This window comes from Bubalus kerabau, chromosome X (assembly GCF_029407905.1).
Source record: "Bubalus kerabau isolate K-KA32 ecotype Philippines breed swamp buffalo chromosome X, PCC_UOA_SB_1v2, whole genome shotgun sequence".
Classification (NCBI taxonomy): domain Eukaryota; kingdom Metazoa; phylum Chordata; class Mammalia; order Artiodactyla; family Bovidae; genus Bubalus; species Bubalus kerabau.
In genome coordinates this window covers 95032521-95055033 of record NC_073647.1, presented here as the reverse complement: position 1 = coordinate 95055033, position 22513 = coordinate 95032521, and the positions used below count along the sequence as shown (strand labels likewise).

General features: G+C 38.4%; 1 protein-coding gene across 2 annotated transcripts in view; it reads left to right on the top strand.

Moving 5' to 3' along the window:
* Positions 1-22513, top strand: part of KIF4A (kinesin family member 4A) — a 131123-nt gene that overhangs the window by 60145 nt on the left and 48465 nt on the right. For both annotated transcript variants that reach the window (XM_055565490.1, XM_055565491.1), the window contains exons 10-15: positions 387-448; positions 11998-12130; positions 13717-13775; positions 13883-13988; positions 18917-18973; positions 19984-20169. In XM_055565490.1, the coding sequence (XP_055421465.1) occupies positions 387-448; positions 11998-12130; positions 13717-13775; positions 13883-13988; positions 18917-18973; positions 19984-20169 (603 nt within the window). The remainder of the gene's footprint in view (positions 1-386; positions 449-11997; positions 12131-13716; positions 13776-13882; positions 13989-18916; positions 18974-19983; positions 20170-22513) is intronic.

Below are 22513 nucleotides of genomic sequence, written 5' to 3'. Positions count from 1 at the left end.
TCACCAACTCCCAGAGTTTACCCAAACTCATGTCCATTGAGTCGATGATGTCATCTCATTCTCTGTCATCCCCTTCTCCTCCCGCCTTCAATCTTTCCCAGCATCAGGGTCTTTACCAATGAGTCAGTTCTTCACATCAGGTGGCCAAAGTATTGGAGTTTCAGCTTCAACATCAGTCCTTCCAATGAACGCTCAGGACGGATCTCCTTTAGGATGGACTGGTTGGATCTCCTTGCAGTCCAAGGGACTCTCAAAAGTCTTCTCCAACACCACAGTTCAAAAGCATCAAGTAAAATTACCCTACTGCTAATCATGATAATTTTGCTGAGTAGGGATAAGTAGTTTTGATTGATAACTAGCTGACTATTTTTCTTTGCCTTTTCCAGGTCCAGCAGCTACAGGTTTTGTTGCTACAAGCCCATGGAGGTACCCTGCCTGGATCTATAAAGTAAGAGCTGTAGACTAATTTTAAATATATATTCTAACAGAGTCTTTTTCTCCTTATAATTGTTTCCCCCCTGGTATTCTAAAGTTTCTGATAGCACTTGGTGTCAAGGTAGGGATCTTAACAAACTTGCTGTCTATTTAGGACTTAGCTAGTTAGCTTTGAGACAACCTGATAAAATAGAAAAAGCATGGGTTCTGGCCTCAGAAATGTATTAATTGGAATCCTACGATGAGAAAGAGCTGTTTTTCTCTTCCTACCACTTATTTATCTGATTATGTATTTATAGCCATATAGACCCATGGGTATTTATTTTATTCTATGCATTAACACCCAATACTATCATCATTTGTTTTATATCCTGTTTTATTTTTTGTTTCTTGTCTACTAGGAACACCTTCAGAGTAGCTCTTGTATTCTTTAACACACCGTCAAGTTTTTAAGCATTTCCACCAGATGTTGTATTTTCCCTGCCTCAGCTCTGGAATCAATCATGTGTCCAAGGAGCCCTGTTTTTTCTTTTAGTTGGAAAATGGTATTTAGAAACATCTGGGCATTAGGTGTGCTCATTGTTACTGGGATATCACTACTTCTAGGCCCTCTCAGTGAGTAGAGCTAGGAAATATCTGTATGTACAGTAACCCACACATATATCTATATTTTTATATCTATCTAACTGAATATATGTTAAAAACCATGATTTTAGACTGATACCTCTGATTCCAGTCTAACATTACAGGGCTTATTTTAATCTTCCCACTCTTTATTTATAACTTCTTTCTCCAGCAGTGAAAAACCAGCTCTCATTATCTGCATTCTGTTTACTTACTAGTTCAGTTCTAGTAGACACATAAAATAATTTTGGAATTGCTAGCTCATACTCCCGTGAGAAACATTTTTAGTGACTAGATTACAGCATATATGTACAGTTCTTTTTGTCTTTAGACTTTAAAGTATCCAGGCAAGATACTGTTTCCCAGAGTTACTGTTTGTATTCCATTGTGGATCCCCCCTACATCTTGCTTGGTTGGTTTTAATTGTTTATATTTTGGGTATATGAAGAGTATGTGAAGCATTATTGATGGTCTAAGAGTCAAGGTTTTACAAAAAGATATACTCAGAGCAGAGAAATGCAAATCAAAATTGCAATTAGATATCACCATACACCTTGTCAGGATGGCTACTATTAAAAAAAACAGAAAATAACAGATGTTGGAAGGGATGCAAGGAGAATGTGGAGAAATTACAACCTTTGTACATTGTTGAATGGATTGTAAAATGATATAACTGCAATGGAAAGCAGTATGGAGGTAGCTAAAAAATTAAAAATAGAACTACCATATGATCCAGCAATCCCACTTCTGGGTATATATCTTAAAGCACTGTAAACAGGGTCTCAAAGAGATATTTGCTTACCCACCTATTCATAATAGATCCCAAGGACAGAAGAGCCTGATGGGCTGCAGTCCATGGAGTCACAAAAGAATCGGACATGACTTAGCGACTAAGCAACAATATATACATACAACAAAATGTTGTTGTTATCATTCAGTCTCTCATTCACCTCTGACTCTGTGACCCCATGAACTGCAGCACACCAGGTTTCTCTGTCCTTCACTATCTCCCAGAGTTTGCTCAAACTCATGTCCATTGAGTCACTGTGCCATCCAAGCATCTCATCCTCTGTTCCTTCCTCCTCCTGCCCTCGATCTGTCCCAATATCATTCAGCCTTTAAAAGGAAAGAAATCCTGTCACATGTTACAACATGAATGAAACTTTAGGACATTATATAAGTGAAACAGTCAAGTCACAAAAAGACAAATACTGTATGATTCCACTTATATAAGGAATTTAAAGTAGTTAAATTCACAGAAATGAAGAGTAGCATGGTGGTTACCAAGGGCTAGGGGAGGGCCAAAAGGGGAGTTATTATTTAATGGGTATATAATTGGAGTTTTACAAGATGAAAAATTTCTAGAGATCTGTTTCTACAGCAATGTAAATATACTTAATGCTACTCAATTGCACACTTAAAAGCAGTTAAGATGACAAGTTTTATATGTTTTTTGCTGTATTGTGCTGTGCTCAGTCACTTCAGTTGTGTCTGACTTTTTGTGACCTACAGACTGTAGCCCACCAGGCTCCTCTGTCCATGGGATTCTCCAGGCGAAAATACTGGAGTGGGTTGCCGTGCCCTCCTCCAGGGGATATTCCTGACCCAGGAATCAAACCTGTGTCTCCAATGTCTCTTACATTATAGGCAGGTTCTTTACCCACTGAGCCACCTGGGAAGCCCATGTGTTTTTTTACCACAATATAAAAAAAGAAAAAACCTACAAGAGAACTAGAAAAAAATATAGGCAAAGTTCTCTGTGCATATGGGTGAAGGTAAAGAGCATTCTATGAGTAAAAGCAGTGACAGAAACTAAAAGAATAGACCAGGGATGGAGAGTTGCTGTTGAATGGGTATGGAGTTTCAGTTTTACAAGATGAAAAGGTTATGGAGTCATTGCACAACAGTGTGAATATACTAACACTATGAACTGTACACTTAAAACGGGTTAAGATGAAAAAAAATGGTTAAGATGGTAAATTTTATGCTATGCTTTTTACCACAATGTTTTTTTTTTTTTTTTTTTTTTTTAAGAAAAAAATATGTATACTCAGAGAAGTGTTCCTGTTTGTCCCTGATATCCTGTCCCCATTTCACCCTTATTTCCACTTCTTTGCCACCACATTCTCCTAACCCCTGTATTTAATCAGTCTCTTTAGTTTCTTCCTATATTTCTTTTGTACAGATGAGCAGTTACTTGCATATTATTTCATATCCTCTTCTTTCTCATATGAATGGTAGTACACTATAAATATACTTTGTGGCTTTGCTTTTTTCAGTATTTACTAAAAGTCATTTATCAGTTCATAGAAGTCTTCCTCATTCTTTTTTGTACAGCTCCGTGGTACTCTTATTGTGTATATGTGCCATACATAGTAATTCACCTTCTCTCCTGTGTATGGGCATTTAGGTTGTTTCCAATATTTTGCAATTACAGACATGCTGCAGTGAATAACCTTTTATTTTATTTTTTTATTGCTGAATATATATCATAATTTTATTTATTCATCTTTTTTAATTTTTTAAATTTTATTTTATTTTTAACTTTACAATATTGTATTGGTTTTGCCATATATCAACATGAATAACCTTTTATGTGTATATTTTCTTCCTTTTTCTTTCTTTCCTTATTAGCTGCACTGAGTCTTAGTTGCAGCATGGGGGATCTTTAGTTGTGGCATGTGAACTCTTAGCTGTGGCATGTGGGATCTAGTTCCCTGACCAGGGATAGAACTTAGACCGCCTGCATTGAGACTGTGGAATCTTAGCCATTGAACCACCAGGGAAGTCCCTGCATATATTTTCATATTGTTAGTTTTCTTCAGAGTAGGTTTCTAGGAATGGGATTGCTGGGGCAAAAGGTAAGTGCGTGTGTGGTTTTGTTAGATATTGCCTAATTCCCTTCCAGGATTATACCCATTTGTATTCCCAACAGCAGTGTTTAAGAGTGCTTTTTTCCCCACAGCCTCGCCAATAGAATGTGTTGTCATATATTTTCAATTTTTGCTAATCTGATACAAGAGAAATTCTATCTCAGTGTTGTTTTAATTTGCATTTCTTTAATCATGAATGGATTTTAGCTTTTTTCCCCAAATGTTTCAGGGCCACTTTTATCTCTTTTTCTGGCAAACTGTCTGTTCATGTGTCCCATTTTTTAATTAGGTTTTTTGATCCGTTGGTCCTTTTTTTAAAAAATGTGATTGCTGCTGCTAAGTCACTTCAGTCATGTTCGACTCTGTGCAACCCCATAGACGGCAGCCCACCAGGTTCCCGTCCCTGGTATTCTCCAGGCAAGAACACTGGAGTGGGTTGCCATTTCCTCCTCCAGTTCATGAAAATGAAACGTGAAAGTGAAGTCACTCAGTTGTGTCCAACTCTTCACAACCCCATAGACTGTAGCCTACCAGGCTCCTCCGTCCATGGGATTTCCCAGGCAAGAGTACTGGAGTGGGTTGCCATTGCCTTCTTCGAAAAATGTGATTAAATATGCATAAAAATTTAACCATTTTAAGTATACAGTTCATTGGCATTAAGTATATTCACAATATTGAGCAACCAGCAGCACCGTCCCTTCCCCAAACTTTTTTCTTTCATCTTGCAAAACCGAAACTGTACCCATTAAAAATTAACTCCTTGTTTCCCCTTCTCTCCAGCCCCTGGCAATCATAATTCTACTTTCATTGATTACTCTAAGTACCTCATATGAATGGAATAATAATTGTTTTGTTTGACCTTTAGTGACTGTTTGTTTCACTTAGCATGATGTCTTCAAGTTTCATCCATGTTGTAGTATGTGTGAGGATTTCCTTCCTCTTTTTAAAATATTTATTTATTTATTTGGCTGAGTCGTGTATTAGTTGCGGCACGAGGGATCTTTGTTATGTCATGCAAGATCTTTCATTGTGGTACACAAGTCTGGTTGTGGCATGCGGGCTCAGTAGTTGCAGCACATGGGTTCTGTAGTTGTGGTGCATGGGCTTAGTTGCTCTGAGGCATGTGGGATCTTAGTTCCCCAACCAGGGATCGAACCATGTCCCCTGCATTGCAAGGCAGATTCTTTTTATTTTATTATTATTATGTTGGCTGTGCTGGATCTTTGTTGCTGTGCATGGGCTTTCTCTAGTTGAGGCAAGTGGGGAGAAGCTACTCTTCATTGCAGGGGCACAGGCTTCTCATTGTGGCGGCTTCTCTTCTTGTGGAGCACAGGCTTTAGGCATGTGGGCTTCAGTAGTTACAGCACGAGGGCTCGGTAGTTGTAGCACATGGGCTCAGTTGCTCCCTAGCATGTAGAATCTTCCCAATTCAGTTCAGTTCAGTTGCTTAGTTGTGTCTGACCCTTTGCAACCCCATGGACTGCAGCACGCCAGACTTCCCTGTCAATCACCAACTCCCGGAGCTTGCTCAAACTCATGTCCATCGAGTAGGTAATGCCATCCAACCATCTCATCCTCTGTTGTCTCCTTCTCCTCCCACCTTCAATCTTTTCCAGCATCAGGGTCTTTTCAAATGAGTCAGTTCTTCACATCAGGTGGCTAAGGTATAGGAGCTTCAGCTTCAGCATCAGTCCTTCCAATGAATATTCAGGACTGATTTCCTTTAGGATGGACTGGTTGGATCTCCTTGCAGTCCAAGGGACTCTCAAGAGTCTTCTCCAACACCACAGTTCAAAAGCATCAATTCTTCGGTGCTCAGCTTTCTTCACAGTCCCACTCTCTCATCCATACATGACTATTGGAAAAACCATAGCTTTGACTATACAGACCTTTGTCAGCAAAGTAATGTCTCTGCTTTTCAATATGCTCTCTAGGCTGGTCTTAGCTTTTCCTCCAAGGAGCATGCATCTTTTAATTTCATGGCTGTAGTCACCATCTCCAGTGATTTTGGAGCCCCAAAAAGTAAAGTCTCTCACTGTTTTCATTGTTTCCCCATCTGTTTGCCAATGAAGTGATGGGACTGGATGCCATGATCTTCGTTTTTTGAATATTGAGTTTCAAGCCAACTTTTTCATTCTCCTCTTTCACTTTCATCAAGAGGCTCTTTAGTTCTTCTCTTTCTACCATAAGGGTGGTGTCATCTGCATATCTGAGGTTCTTGATATTTCTCCTAGCAATCTTGATTCCAGCTTGTGCTTCATCCAGCCCAGCATTTCTCATGATGTACTCTGCATCATGAGAAATGATGCAGTTAAATAAGCAGTACATACAGCCTTGATGTACTCCTTTCCTAATTTGGAAACAGTATGTTGTTCCATGTCCGATTCTAACTGTTGCTTCTTGACGTGTATCCAGATTTCTCAGGAGGCAGGTAAGGTGGTCTGGTATTCCCATCTCTTTAAGAATTTTCCACAGTTTGTTGTGATCCACACAGTCAAAGGCTTTGGTGTAGTCAATAAAGCAGAAGCAGATGTTTTTCTGGAACTCTCTTGCTTTTTCTGTGATCCAACAAATGTTGGCAATTTGATCTCTGGTTCCTCTGCCTTTTCTAAATCCAGCTAGAACATCTGGAAGTTCTTTGTTCATGTACTGTTGAAGCCTGGCTTGGAGAATTTTGAGCATTACTTTGCTAGTGTGTGAGATGAATGCAGTTGTGCAGTAGTTGGAATAGTCTTTGGCATTGCCTTTCTTTGGGATTGGAATAAAAACTGACCTTTTCCAGTCCTGTGGTCACTGCTGAGATTTCCAAATTTGCTGGCATATTGAGTGCAGCACTTTATCGCATCATCTTTTAGGATTTGAAAGAGCTCAACTGGAATTCCATGACCTCCACTAGCTTTGTTCGTAGTGTTGCTTCCTAAGGCCCCCTTGACTTTGCATTGCAGGATGTCTGGCTCTAGGTGAGTGATCACACCATCATGGTTACCTGGGTCATGAAGATCTTTTTTGTGTAGTTCTTCTGTGTATTCTTGCCACCTATTCTTAATATCGTCTGTTTCTATTAGGTCCATACCATTTCTGTCCTTTATTATGCCCATCTTTGCATGAAATGTTCCCTTGGTGTCTCTAATTTTCTTGAAGAGACCTCTAGTCTTTCCCATTCTATTGTAATCTTCCCAGACCGAGGATCAAAGCCATATCTCCTGCATTGGCAGGAGGATTCTTCTCCACTCCACCACCAGGGAAGTCTACAAGGTGGATTCCTACCTACTGGACCACCAGGGAAGTCCCAGAATTTTGTTCCGCTTAAAGGCTGAATAGTATTCCATTGTATGTATATACCACATGTTGTATATCCCTTCATGTGTCAATGGACATGCGTTGCTTCTACCTCTTGGGTATTGTGAATAATGTTTCTATGAACATGGGTATGCAAATAACTCTGCTTTCAGTTTTTTGGGTACATACCCAGAAGTGGAATAGCTGGATCATATATTTATTCTATTTTTTATTTTTTAATTAAATTGCCATACCCTTTTCCATAATGGCTACACTATTTTACATTCCTCCAGAAGTGCACAAATGTTGATTTCTCCACATCCTTGCCAGTGCGTGGTATTTTCTTTTTTTTTTAATGATAACCACCCTAATTTTTTATTATGATAACCACCCTAAGAACTATTTTTAATAGTTCTTTGTATATTAGTGATATTAGTCTTTTGTCTGTAGTTTGTGTCACAAATATTTTCTCCTAATTTGTTTTGTACCTTGTTCGTGGTTTTTTTGAATCATGCAAAAAAAATAAATTTTTACGTAGTAAAAAGTTTATGAGTCATTTTTTATTACCTCTGGATTTTTTTAACCTCTAGATTTATTGAGATATAATTTATGTACCATTAAACCCATTCACTTTAAGTATACAATTCAATGGGTGGGTTTTTTTTTTTGTTTTTTTTTTTCAGTTTTTGTTTATTTATTTATTTATTTTTTGGCTGCAGTTGGTCTTCCTTGCTTTGCACAGGCGTTTTTCTCTAGTTGCGGTGAGCTGGGGCTGTTCTTTGTTGTGGTGTGAGGGCTCCTTATTGCCATGGCTTCTCGTCATGGAGCACAGGCTCTAGGCTCAGGGGTTTCAGTAGTTGCAGCACTCGGGCTCAGTAGTTGCAGCGCACAGGCTTAGATGCTCTGCAGCATGTGGAATCTTCCTGGACCAGGGATTGAACCCATGTCCCCTGCATTGGCAGGCACGTTCTTATCCACTGCACCACCAGGGAAGTCCCAATTCAGTGGGTTTTAGTAAATTTACAGAGTCGTGCAACTATCACCACAATCCAATTTTGGAACATTTCTATCACTCCAAAAAGATCCTTTGTGCCCAGTTGTAGTCACTCCCGTTCCCACTCCCAAACCCAGGCAATCACTAATCTGCTTTCTACAAGATTTGCCTATTATGGACGTTTCACATATGTGGAATCTTGCTGTATGTGAACTTTTTGCTGAGTTTTTGACCTATAATATTTCTGAGATTATCAGTACTTCATACCTTTTCATTGTTAAATAGTATTCCGTTGTCTGGATAGACCACATTTTGTCTATCAGTTTCCCAGTTGATGAACTTTTGGGTTGTTTCAACTTTGGGGCTATTAGCAATTATGCTGCCATGAACATTCAATTGCAAGTTTTTGTATGGATATATGTTTTTTATTGAGAAGGTACAAGTGGAATTTTGGGGTCATATGTTTAACTTTTAAAGAAACTGCCAAACCGTTTTCCAAAGTGGGTACATTGTTTTTATGTTCTCCTCATGTTTCTGAATTTCAATTCATCGTTAGAAAGCCTTTTCCTATGCCAAGATTAAAGAGGAATTCACCCATGTTTTCTTCTAGTACTTACGTTGCTTTTATTTCATACATTTCATTTTTCCATTTGGAGTTTGGTGTGAACCTATTTTATTTTAATATCCTTATTTTTCAATAGCTCAATCATTTTTTTATGATTATAAAAGTGATACATTGCTTCTTGTAGGACATTTAGAAAAGTATGAAGAATAAATCTTAAAATTACCATAATTTTATCACCCAGAAATGACTGCCTTTCTCTTTGAATTCCTCCCTCTTTGGATCATTTAATCTTGGTTTCCTATTTTAAGAATGTTGGATAAAAAAACTGAGGAAAGCTTGGATCCTTTAAAGGGTCTGCTAAACATTCATTCTAGTATAGCCAGTTTAGAAGCAGCTGACCTATCTTCCTTTCCTTTCAATTTAGTATAGACTTGTTTCATGTAAGACAAGACTAACCAAAACCATTTCAGACTTCTGACTACCTAGAATAACCTATAGGATATAATTTCAGCTAAAAAAGTAACAAATTTTAAGATATAGTTGAAAGAATCAATTTAAATCAATTGTTCAATGTCTTTCAGAGAAATAAAGATGCTGCTTCTTTCCTCAAAAATGTACACTTATATTTTTAGAGACGTTTCTTAAGGCTTTTTAACAAAATTTAGTTTATATACATGAATTTTTTTTGCTTTTTTCTTTAGGTTTTATACTCTTCTTTTTGAATGTGTGTCATTGAAGCTTTTGTATAGATTTTCTGAGCCTGTTTGTCAATTTTCACATACTCAACTAACTTGAATTTCTTGTAGCATTGGCAGTTAAATAGCATCTGAAAAGAGGAAACATTGGTTTCCATTGAATTTTCTCCATTTGGAGAAACCTTGGAAATTTTTAGAGGGAAAGAAACTATTGAGTAAAAAGTATCATTACTTTGGAGCTTGTCAACTTGAGTGAATGATACATGGAAGTTTTCAGTTTAATAACAATAAAGAAATCAGAACAATCTAAAATAACACTAAATTTACCCATAGTTTATTTTTATAATCCACATTTTAATTGAACATTCCTTCATAAGAGTTCTAATAAATTCTCAAGAGTATAATATGAGACCCTATAGTGTGGCCTTGCTATTAACTTTTTGATAAAGAACATGCTAAGATCTTCTATAAGAATTCATGGAAGTCTTAAACTGGGTGAGAGGGCATCTGTTCCTAAACTCTTTTTCTGTCCTTTCTTGAGATTAAGAACAGCTGTTCCCTGTCCTTTTTTTCTCTTTATTATATCCTTGCAACTATTCATTTCCCCCTGCCATTCCTTCAAATCGAATCTTCATATTTCTTCTGATCGTTTTTTGCCAGTCCTATTTTCCAGTCTTTTGAACAATTAATCCCAGTGTGTTAAAAAAAAAAAAAAGCAAATCAAAACTGTTTTTTATTGATCTGCTTCATTATTCTGGAACTGATATAGCAAATTATCTGCATAAATTCCAAACATTCTTATCTTTTAAACTATTTCTGTCCCTTCCTTTCACTATTTGAAATGAATGCTATTGTTGCCACCACCCACGCTAAGCCATTAAAAATTGATAGACAAATGAACAGGAGGCTGTGGGTCATCAGTTTGAAGCAAGGCAAACATTTAGAAGGGAGCACTTATTTATGGAAAGTTGTGAAATGTGTTCTTAGTGACCACAGATCATCATTTAAACATTTTGGTTCCTAAATGCTATTTCCCTAAACTGTACAGCAGATCGGTAAGTCACGTATGTTGATGAGCTTAAAGTTTGACCATGAGGAGTTTCACTTCTACCTCCTCTATACCTCTTCTTTCTCTGCTTCCCTAATCTTTAATGAAGGATTGAGAATGAGAAGAGGGGAACTTCTTACATATTTGAAATAAGTAAAAAGATCTTAAACCAAGAGCTAAGGATAAAAGTTAGTCATTCCTGTTGCAACCATCAGTTCAGTTCAGTCACTCAGTTGTGTCCGACTCTTTGTGACCCCATGAACCGCAGCATGCCAGACCTCCCTGTCCATCACCAACTCCCAGAGTTCACCCAAACCCATGTCCATTGAGATGGTGATGCCATCCAACCATCTCATCCTCTGTCGTCCCCTTCTTCTCCTGCCCTCAATCTTTCCCAGAATCAGGGTCTCTTCAAATGAGTCAGCTCTTCGCATCAGGTGGCCAAAGTATTGGAGTTTCAGCTTCAACATCAGTCTTTCCAATGAACACCCAGGACTGATCTCCTTTAGGATGGACTGGTTGGATCTCCTTGCAGTTCAGAGGACTCTCAAGAGTCTTGTACAACACCACACTTCAAAAGCATCAATTCTTTGGCACTCAGCTTTCTTTCTAGTCCAACTCTCACATCCATACATGACCACTGGAAAAACCATAGCCTTGACTAGACGGACCTTTGTTGACAAAGTAATGTCTCTGCTTTTGAATATGCTGTCTAGGTTGGTCATAACTTTCCTTCCAAGGAGTAAGCGTCTTTTAATTTCATGGCTGCAATAACCATCTGCAGTGGTTTTGGAGCCCAAAAAAATAAAGTCAGCCACTGTTTCCCCATCTATTTCCCATTAAGTGATGGGACCGGATGCCTTGATCTTAGTTTTCTGAATGTTGAGCTTTAAGCCAGCTTTTTCAGTCTCCTCTATAATTTTGATCAAGAGGCTCTTTAGTTCTTCTTCACTTTCTGCCATAAGGGTGGTGTCATCTGCATTTGTGAGGTTATTGATATTTCTCCCACCAATCTTGATTCCAGCTTGTGCTTCCTCCAGCCCAGGATTTCGCATGATGTACTCTGCATAAAAGTTAAATAAACAGGGTGACAATATACAGCCTTGACGTACTCCTTTTCCTATTTGGAACCAGTCTGTTGTTCCATGTCCAGTTCTAACTGTTGCTTCCAGACCTACATACCGGTTTCTCAAGAGGAAGGTTAGGTGGTCTGGTATTCCCATCTCTTTCAGAATTTTCCAACCATATCTGGCTCTAAATTATTACTTTCCTCCAAACCATTAATTTAAAGTAGTTCAGGCATACATTTTTATTTATCCAGTATACTACCTGGCTGGAAGAATGGGCATACTTTTTCTAGATTTGTGAGGGGTAATTTTAAACCAAGCCCCCCAAAGGCCTATGGGATATATATTTTTAATCCACCTCTAATATAGGTATTATTGATCAGATATTTTTCTAATATGTTACTTTCTTTGTTTTAGTGTGGAACCATCAGAGAATCTGCAATCCTTAATGGAGAAGAATCAGTCACTGGTAGAGGAGAATGAAAAATTAAGTCGTGGTCTAAGTGAGGCTGCTGGTCAGACAGCTCAGATGTTGGAGAGGATCATTTTGGTGAGGCTCCAAGACTAAACTAGCAGTCTGGACATTTACTAGCTTTAGTTTCTGAAATATTTAGTGTGTTTCTCATTATGAGAGACAAGTTACATGAAAAGAAATGGATTAGTATTGCCATATCTTCCATGGAACCCCTCCAGGGAAAATCCAACAAAGTATAATCAAACATACAGAGAAGTTAAATGAATTATACTGTGAACACCTATGTATCTACCACAAAGAAATCTTCATGAATCCCATTTTAAAATGGATTTGTTCTAAAAGAGCAGAGAGGAAAGAACCAGGTCCCTCTGTCAACTTAAGTTCTGCCTAATCATCCATAATACCAAGTAACTATCTCCTCACTAAGATTTTAGTTCCTTTCTATCCCCCTTCCCCAAATATTGTCACATTTCACATCCCATCCTAACAGCTGCCATGATGAGATGAAACATCTGGGGAATTAATTTTAGCTCCTTTTACTTATGGTCAATTTTCAATTGGTGGATCACAATGTAACTAACTACATCAATTTTGTGTCCTACTACCTGTCAGATAGTAACCTCCTGGTTCAGTTCTGGCTCTTGTCACTAACATTTTTCTACTAGTCTAAATACAGCTCAGTCACAGCTGTAAATACAGCTCTAAACACAGCTATTGCCAGCAGTGAAAATGAGTTTCCACTAAAATGTAATTGAACATCTGTAATTTATATACCTTCATGCATCAGTGTACTCCAGTCAAGGAAAGGTAAGCTGCTTAAAGATTTCTTTAAAGAGGGCCAAATCCTAGGTCCATTGTAATGTCCATTACTAGCAGAAGGGTGAAAATGGGATCTAGGGAATTTTTTATATACAGTTTTCTATCTCCAGTGCTACATTTTATGTCTTTGAAGTAACCCTAGAAGCTGTGCTTAACATGTGAGTGTGGCTGACGTAACAGACAGTACTTGTTATTCTAGCCAGTACCCATCTGACCTTTTTAAGGTTGTTACAATGGCTGCCCAAAGGGTTTTTGTTTGATGTCTTGTCAGAACTTCATAACAAGCACAGCATTTTTGTCCTATATAAACTGCCCTTCCCAAATCTGTTGCAGCATCTAGCGTGTTACAGATACTGTGATTGAAATAAACTGAAAAGTATCAATCACCCTTTCCAAAACGTAGCTGTCTCTGCCATTTTGTCTTCTCTGCCATCATTCTTATACTTCATCTTTTTCTTGCTTTATTTTGCTAAAACTATCAGGCAAGTGGGCTTTTTGCAAACAGCAAGGAATAGCATGCCAGGAAGTATTGCTTTTTCCCCCAGTTGCAAGGTTCTCTATGGAATTAAGGCTTCACATTCCACCCCTAGCTGAACTTCATTGCAAGCAAAAGACCCAGCTGCTTGGATGCTATTTTTAGTAGTTCATGTTGACTGAAGGGCTAATTTCTATGACTGTTAAAAGACACATTTCTAAATAACCAAAGCCCAGTAAATCCTCTATTACAGCAAATGAGGCAGCCTGTCTACCTAGGTTTTAATCCATTAAGAGTAGAAGAGAGGGCTTAATTAGGTGAGGCTATCAGACACTGCCACTGATGATCTCTTGGATCTTTGTTGCAGACAGAACAAGCAAATGAAAAAATGAATGCCAAGCTAGAAGAGCTCAGGAAGCATGCAGCGTAAGTTTCCTCCCAGATGTTTGTTAGTGACCTGTACCACCTTAGTGCATAACCATGGACTCGCTGGCCTTTGATTAACCCTTGGGTTCCTTTGCTTAAATTTTCAGCTGCAAAGTGGATCTTCAAAAGCTAGTGGAGACTTTGGAAGACCAGGAATTAAAAGAAAATGTTGAGATAATTCGTAACCTGCAGCAAGTGATTACCCAGCTATCGGTAAGCTAAGTAAGGGTAATGTAAATAGGCATATTGCTTTCGTTTGCTTCTCTTGATGCTTATAAACCCATCTAACCCTGTACTTTTTGCTGAAACAACTCGATTGTGAGCTGTTGAGGACAAAGATCATGGATCATTGGGTACAATCTGAATATTGAATTAGTTAAAACACTCATAGATCACATGTGCAATGGAACATTATTATTTCAGTATTCTAATCACACACTGGAAACAGCAACACAAGGGTGCAAAATTGCCTGGGTAGCTCAAGCAGCAGTCATTGATTTGCTGTCCTTTCAGTGTAGGCTAACTTAATAAGAGGCCTTATACCATACCCAGATTTTAAATAAGCAGGATTCTGACCCATAGTGTAGAGCCTCCAGGGAATACCATAGCTCTCTTTTATAACCAGTAATAAATTAGTTTGACTGATAATTCTGCTATAAGTTCCCATTTCTATTTATTTTTAGAACTATTATAGTAGTTGTGGGTGGGTTTTATTGGGATGGAGGTTGTTGTTTTTTCCAGATGACAAATTCTTACAGTCCTACCATCCTAAAAACCTCTTATTTTGATGTTCCTTCTCTTAGTCCTTAGGCATAAATACTTTTTTTAAAAGTCAAAATCATATTATGTTCAGGGTCATGGTTGGTAAAAGATTAGGGTTTGTTTTGTTCCATCTGTACTTTCTTGATTATAATTATGAAGCAGTAATGTGTATATAAATACCTGCTAGATATTCATAGCTCTGAAACAGAGGTTTTAATTTTACCAGAACAGTGATTCTCTACCCTGGGTCTTGCCCTGTGGTGTTGTAGAGTTGTCAACAGAGTATCATAAAATCATCCAGACCTCTATTTTACTCTTAAAGAGTCAGTGAAAAAAATACCATACAATATTGTAGGGGGAATGTTTAGGATGGCCAGTTCAAGAGATTAAATGAGTAAACTACCAAAAGACTAGAAAGCAGTGTTTTAGAATAAGTAGTACTATATAAAATTATAACAGGTAGTCCAAGATGACTGTTCATTTATCCAACAAACAGGCCATAGTATTTGAGAATCTGAGTTCCAGGGCCAGAAAAACCCTGGTTTGAAGCCCATTCTGCCACTCACTAGCTGTGTAACCTTGCTAGGTACTGCATTAATATCAAAAGAAAATAATTCAAATGACTTAAGTCAAGATTAAAGACATTATTCAGCTGATATACTCAGGGATCTCCTGAACTCCAACTAACTCCCTGAGTTGAAATATGATTGGAGTTTCATAGGATAAGAAGATAGGGATGTGTATCTTTGTGGTTTGGCTCAGGTGGCAGTTTTTGTTGTTAATTGCTGTGGATCTTTTAATTGGAGGATGCTCCGGTTTTCATGCTTCTTGCTCAAGAATTTTGATGCAATCCCATGCTGCTGATTATCTAATTATTTTCAAGAATTGTTCTTGCAAGTCTTGTTTTTTGTCAGTTGGTCAAGGATGACAGGTGGGAGAGATGGCAAAAAAAGGGAGAAAGGAAAAGGAGGCAAGGAAAACTAGGAACCCTCTCTCATGTCTGTTTTAACCCTTTTACATCAGCAATATGAGCAAAGAGTGATGGGAGCCCAACAGAAGGGGTGATTAACTGCCTAGAAAATTCAGGAAGAAGAAACCGGGTCCTAAACAATGAGTAGGAGTTTGCCACACAGAGAAAGGGGAAAGGATGATCTATATAGAGGAAAAGGTACTCGCAAAAGCAGAGGTATAAATGTTTAGAACATGGTAAGAACATCATTGTGGCTGAAGATAGAGTGCAGGCTAGAGAATGACTATCACAAGGTTCAATTTCACCATCTGAATAGAAAACTTTGTGAGAGACTGCCTCAGAATTCAGACAGTCAAGGCTGCAGAACCCTGCTGGAGCCAAAACTTATTAAGATCAGAAAAGAGTGATCTAGGGCAACATTGTTCATAGCCACTACACTGATCTCAAAGGATTCTACATCTTATTTCTGGGTCTTTGGGTCACATGGGAAAGATGAAGAAGGAAATCAATGGAACAAAGTTAACAAAATAATAGATGTCATACCCTCAGTGAAGATCTGGCAGTATGACTGGTGCCTGGCATGCCTATGGAGGAAGTTGCTAGTGGTGGCTGGCTCAGAGGAACTCTAGAGAATTGCAGTGTCCGCCACTAAAATTCACTCGGCACACACAGCAAGAGGGTGCTAAAGATTGCCACAAGCTGATAAAGTCCCTGGCCTCCATCCACTGTCACCATTAGGTAGAATAACCCTTTTACTCAGGGCTCCTGCTGGACTTTTGAATCAGTTTTCTGTGTCTATTGTTTGGAGAACCTCCTAGCTACATATTTTTTTTGGAAATACACAACAATGTATCCTGTGGCTTTTATTAAGACTCACTACAGTGAAAGCAAAATGTTTCAAATGTAAATGCTTGAGCCCTTCATTTTGGATTAAAACTTTTTATTTTAAGTGACGGGCGAACACCCCCTTTTCAGTTATGAGGCAGTCATTGTTCCTGCACCTTTCTCCTGGGGTTTTAAGTGCTAAACTGTACTATTTCTTCCTTTAAAATATAATTCAAGCAAACCTCCTATAACAGTTACCTGTGAGGAAATTCATGCAGTCCTTTCAGTTCCCACAAAATCGAATTTTTTTTTTGTTTTTAACCCCTCCTTCAAGACCAGTTCCATAAAAAGATTTTTGCATGCCAGTAATGCTATTGCCTATAGCCTGTAAGCACAAACTTCATTTTGGTGGGTATTGCTGGTTAATGTAACTCAATGTACCATGGCCTTGTTCACCTGACCACCACCTTCAGCAAATATATGTCTTTTTATTACAAGAGGTTCATAGTAGCCTTAAAAAGGGGGAAGAAAGAGGCTATTAGGTTGAAATAAATCCTATTGTTATATATTTACATTTAGGATTATAAAGACAGAATCCTGACACGTTCACATAGAACGTCGCCAAAGCTTAAACCTTAGCATTGAAATTTTATTGGGCCAAAAGGTAAACTCAAAGTAACGACATGTCTTCTTCAGGGCATGTTGAATCAGATCTACTCTGATCCTGACCCTCTGGAAAGTCTTTGGAAAAGTCTCCAAAAGCCAGTGTCATAGGTCCTGTTAATCTAGGATAGGCCTATAACTAGTCCTTTTACTGAGATTTACTGGGAGGGAGAGTCCCTTGGACTGCAAGGAGATCCAACCAGTCCATTCTAAAGGAGATCATCCCTGGATGTTCTTTGGAAGGAATGATGCTAAAGCTGAAACTCCAGTATTTTGGCCACCTCATGCGAAGAGTTGGCTCATTGGAAAAGCCTCTCATGCTGGGAGGGATTGGGGGCAGGAGGACAAGGGGACGACAGAGGATGAGATGGCTGGATGGCATCACCGACTCGATGATGTGAGTCTGAGTGAACTCCAGGAGTTGGTGATGGACAGGGAGGCCTGGCATGCTGCGATTCATAGGGTTGCAAAGAATCGAACATGACTGAGCAACTGAACTGAACTGAATTGGGAGGGAGAAAAGGTAACCATTAACCTATAGTATTTTGAAGTGCTCTGTTTTTAAAGAAGAGTTTAGTATGTCCTAGTCTTGGAGAATCGCCAGTACTGTAAATCATAATAAGAAAGGATGTGAGAAAACTGGGTCTTCCTTTGAATTCTCTTTGAGTCTCACTGATTAGGAATTTCTGGGCAGAATAAGGGAAATGCTTTACAAACAGCATTTACTAAGGGCCTCTTTTTTTCTTCTTTTTTTGGCCACACTGTGTGACATAGCAGGATCTTAGTTCCCCAACCAGGGATCAAACTTGTGCCCCCTGCACTGGGAGCATGGAGTCTTAACCACTGGATCTCCACGGAAGTCCCACTAAGGGCTTCTTTCACTCCTTGCCTTAAAAGTAATAAGATTCATGTTTCAGTAACTATGTAATGTTTCACTGGGCTGATGCAGAGACTCCCTGTGCTAACCGTAAATTCTCTCCTTGCTATTGAGCAATAGCTCTTTCACCTATGACCTTAATCATATCACATCTTGAAAATAATCCTTTCTTCCCAGGACTTTGCAGAATCACTTAAACAGAAGTGGTAATTCTTATGTTTCAATGCCAAATAAAACCTAAATTCCAGTAGGGAAAACAAAGCTTGCTCATATGATAGCCTGTAAACAAATTTGTCCTAATAAGTGGCTTTAGGTTTCCCTTTTAGGTGGTTGTTATTCTAATGCCCCAAAAAGTATTGTGCCCTTCTCTGAGAGGGTTCAATGCTACCCTTTCCCTTCAAGTAACCACTACCTGGAGTAACTTTAACTGCATATGATTTGTTCCTATGCATATGAGGGACAGAATCTGAAGTATGTTTGTCTGACTTCATGAGCACATTTTTCTGGGACATTTATTTCCTTGTAGAGTGGGCTCTTGCTACCTTGACTGGCTATAAAATAAAAATCAAAAATAATCCTTCATCATATTCACTTTTCTGCTGCATTGCCTTTATTTGCTATGTCTGATCTTAGAATGCTGTGTCCTTAAGAACTGACTAGACCTGTACATTACAGAGGTAGACTTAGTGGTAAAAAACATAAAAAGAAAGAGTAGTGTCTATAAAGTGGATTAAACTTTGGCCTGTTTGAATGACTGTTTCACTCTAGTTCAGTGATCTCTGGCAGAGCAGGAGAGGTGCAATAAATGTCAGTTGCTACATGACCTTATTTTTACAAAGACCACACAATTGACCTTTACAAAGAGACAGATTCTTGAGAGTTGGGAAGTGGAAACATGTGGGGGGGGTGGGGGCGGGTGGTATATGTGACTACAGAATTGGTCCAATACCTTAAATGATCTCTATATACACTTGAAAACAACTAAATAACCCATATAAAACCCACTAGTAAGCTCCTAAACTGAGACATCCCTTGTCATTGCAGGATGAAACTGTTGCTTGCATGACTGCAGCCATTGATACTGCAGTAGAACCAGAAACAGTAAGTAATTGGCCCTTTGTGTAGAACCAGGAGATTTAACTGTGCCATTTCTTATAATTTATCACTCAGCTGAGAAGAGAATCCCTGATTGTTACCATCCTCTATAGAATGCCCTGGAAATTTAGAACTCTTGAGTATAAATCTAAGCTAAGTATAAAATCCCTAAATTGGATAGGATCTGTCTCTAGTAGTATAACTGGTAATGGGTGACAGGGCTTCTCAGGGATGCCACTTTTTATATTTGCAGTCTGGCGTACTGATTTCTTGTTAGTTTTTTTTTTTTTTTTTTTTTTTGCTTGTATTCTGTATCAACTGTCTAGCACATTAAGACAATGAAGGAAACAAACTAGGAAATTATGGCAAAATCAAAAAAGCATTAGAAAAGAAATGGAAGAGAATTTTTTCTCAGCATACTTTTCTATAGATGCAGTGGTTAGGGGCTAAAAGAACCAAAGAAAATATTTTGAGCATTCAAGTCGCAAGAATAGATCAAATGTATTAGAAATTGGCTGATGGTTATAGAGCAAAGTCAAAATAAAAGGCTGGACAATGGTTTGCTTGAGACAGCTTTTTCCCCCTAAAACAAAAATATATTGGTATTTTTTTATATTCTGAAAGAAGAAAGATAGAAGATAAATCAGGTGCCAGAGGTCAGCTTTAAGAATAAATGAAACCTCTTCTCCATTTCCACCATTACAAAGTGCCATTTCCAGAGCCCTCTCTCCTCTAAGGACTCCTTAGAATAAGGTGAAAGTAAGAAATGTTGGCCAGACCTCTAAAGAAAAGAGCAAGAAACTTGGTTCATTCTAAAAGTCAGTCATAGGATATAAAAAATAAGGTGCTTGTTTAGCTCAATTTATTTCTGATGTTTAAAGCAAATGTATGAGAAGCCAGTTTTAAAAGAACAGAGGGACTGATAATGGAGAAGTGGCTGTGAGACTTGATGAAACAGTGCCTAAGAACTCCAGTTGCTTATTTCTCTTACAAATCATTATCCTGATCTTTTCCAGCAAGAGGCCGTCAGTCCAGACAGCAGCAGGTCTTCTGATGCTTTCACCACTCAGCATGCTCTACGTCAAGCTCAGATGTCTAAGGAGCTGGTTGAGTTAAATAAAGCCCTTGCACTGAAAGAGGCCTTAGCCAAGAAAATGACTCAGAATGACAGCCAACTACAGCCCATCCATTTCCAGTACCAGGTTAAATATTTACTAGAGCACATGATATTCATGTCGACCATCTTTCTTTAGTTCTACGGGAAGAAAACAGACACACCGTTTTTGATGATGACAAGGCAACACAAAATGCACAGTATGACTGGAGTTGTACTGTTGGTTAAACACAGAAGGGTACATTCAGGATAAAGAAACTGTAATTTTCTTTCATTTAATCTAATACCTTACTTATACAACAGGTATTTAGTAAATAGATAATGTTATAATAAATGTGGTCTTTATTTGTAGAGAATTGTTCTAATAACTATGCTGGGATTCTAAGGAAGGTACATCTCTTAGTAGATGGTCTGGGTTCTAGAGAGAATTATGAGGACGCTGGTAAATGGGTAAACTGCTTTTCCTGATGTTAGTCCTAAGTGGCTCTTGCCAATTAAAATCAGGTCTTTACTTAAAGACAAGTCTGGGGCTCGTAGGTTGTCCACAAGGTTACCCTTGCTCCAGACCTTATTTTCCCATGTAGCCCAGTGTTTCCCATCCACAAAGGGATGTCAGCAGAACTGGAAGGGGAGAGGATGGACTGTTTTCCTATTCAGACCCCCAAAGTCCTATATGTTGTTCTCAAGAAATCCCTATATTATACATTTCTACCACCAGCTCCCGTAAATTTTCAAAATGAAATTAAGTAAAGTGTTTCTCCTAAGTAATTTTCACCACTTTTTTTTTTCTATAGAGTAGAAGTTGCTTCCAAAATAATAGTCAAGTTGCCAGTAGAGGTTGTGTTTCCATTTTGTTATCACAGTCTTAACATTTTTAAAACTTATTTTTTATGTCACACAAGAGCATGTATATCATTTTTACAGGTCAAATAATACAATACTCAGAAAAATAAAAGCAAACTACCTTCTCTCCTATTCCCTAGGCTTATACTTTAAGTTTTTAAAGCTGTTTCCTCTGACATTTACCTCCAGATTTCTAGATAAGAGTTGGTAGTATAGTTGTTAATTTAAAATTTGTATACATTATCAATTGACTTCCCACTATGGAAGATGGGAATATTAGCTCTCATATACATTCCCCCATGCACATTGCCTCACCTGTATCTTTCAAAATGGCTGTATCACAGGTTTTGATTAAATGAATAGTTACTGTTTAAATTTTATGATTACATAAGTTTTATAGCTGAGCCACATAGTATAATGTGATTCCATTTTCTTTCTTGTACAGTCTTTTGCATTTCCTGAAGCTAATAAACTCATTTTGGGGAGTTTCCTGGTAGTCCAGTAGCTAGCACTGGGGGCTTTCATGGCTATGGGCCCAGGTTCAATCCCTGGTCAGGGAAATAAGATCCCATAAGCCGAGCAGTGCAGCTAATAATGATAATCTCATTTTTTCATTTACTTAGTCTTCTGTGTACCAGTCAATAATTTATCACCGAGGACTTCCCTGGTGGTCCAGTGGTTAAAAATCCGCCTGCCAATACAGAGAACATAGGTTTGATCCCTAGTCTGGGGAGACCCCACATGTCGCAGAGCAACTAAACCTGAGTGCCACAACTACTAAGCCCATACAGCTGGAGCTCATTCTCTGCAACAAGAGATGTCACTGCAATGAGAAGCCTGTGCACCACAACAAAGAATAGCCCTGGCTCGCCACAACTAGAGAAAGCCTTTGCACAGCAACAAAGACCTAACATAGCCAAAATAAATACAATTTAGAAAAAAATAATTTATCTTCAGAACTTCCCTTGTGGTCCAGTGGCTAAGCCTCTGTGCTCCCAATGAAAGGGCCCAGGTTCAATCCCTGGTCGGGAAACTAAATCCCACATGTTGCAACTAAGAGTTTGCATACCTTAACTAAAGATCAGAGATCCTTTGTGCCACAACTGAGACCCAGCGCAGCCAAAGAAAAAAACAGAAAATAAAAGATAACTTCTTAACAGAATTATAAAGCTCCTCTCAGAAGAACAAATGTATGAGGTAGTTTATCAGTCCATTTCTTTCTTGAAGACAACCCTCCTATCTTCTGTCTTGGTTTGTTTTCTCTAGGCCTACTGCCCAGCCATCAGCCTGGGTCCATTGTTTACTAGGAACAGTGCTTTACTGCTCATCTCTGTGTTGAAACCGATTCCATGTCTTCCTCATTCTTGGGCTACCTCTTTGTGCTGGTGGAGTACAACCCAAATAGCTTTCTGAGAAAGTGTACATGAAAGGAAAATGTTTTAAACCATTCACTGCATGCCTGAAAATAGCTTTTTGTTTGTTGTGGTGGAAATGATAGTGCTGTTTCTTACATTTGTTAATTTGTCTGGGTTTAGAATTCTGCAGTGGGAATTGTTTTTCTTCAGAATCCTGAAAGATTTGCTCCATTA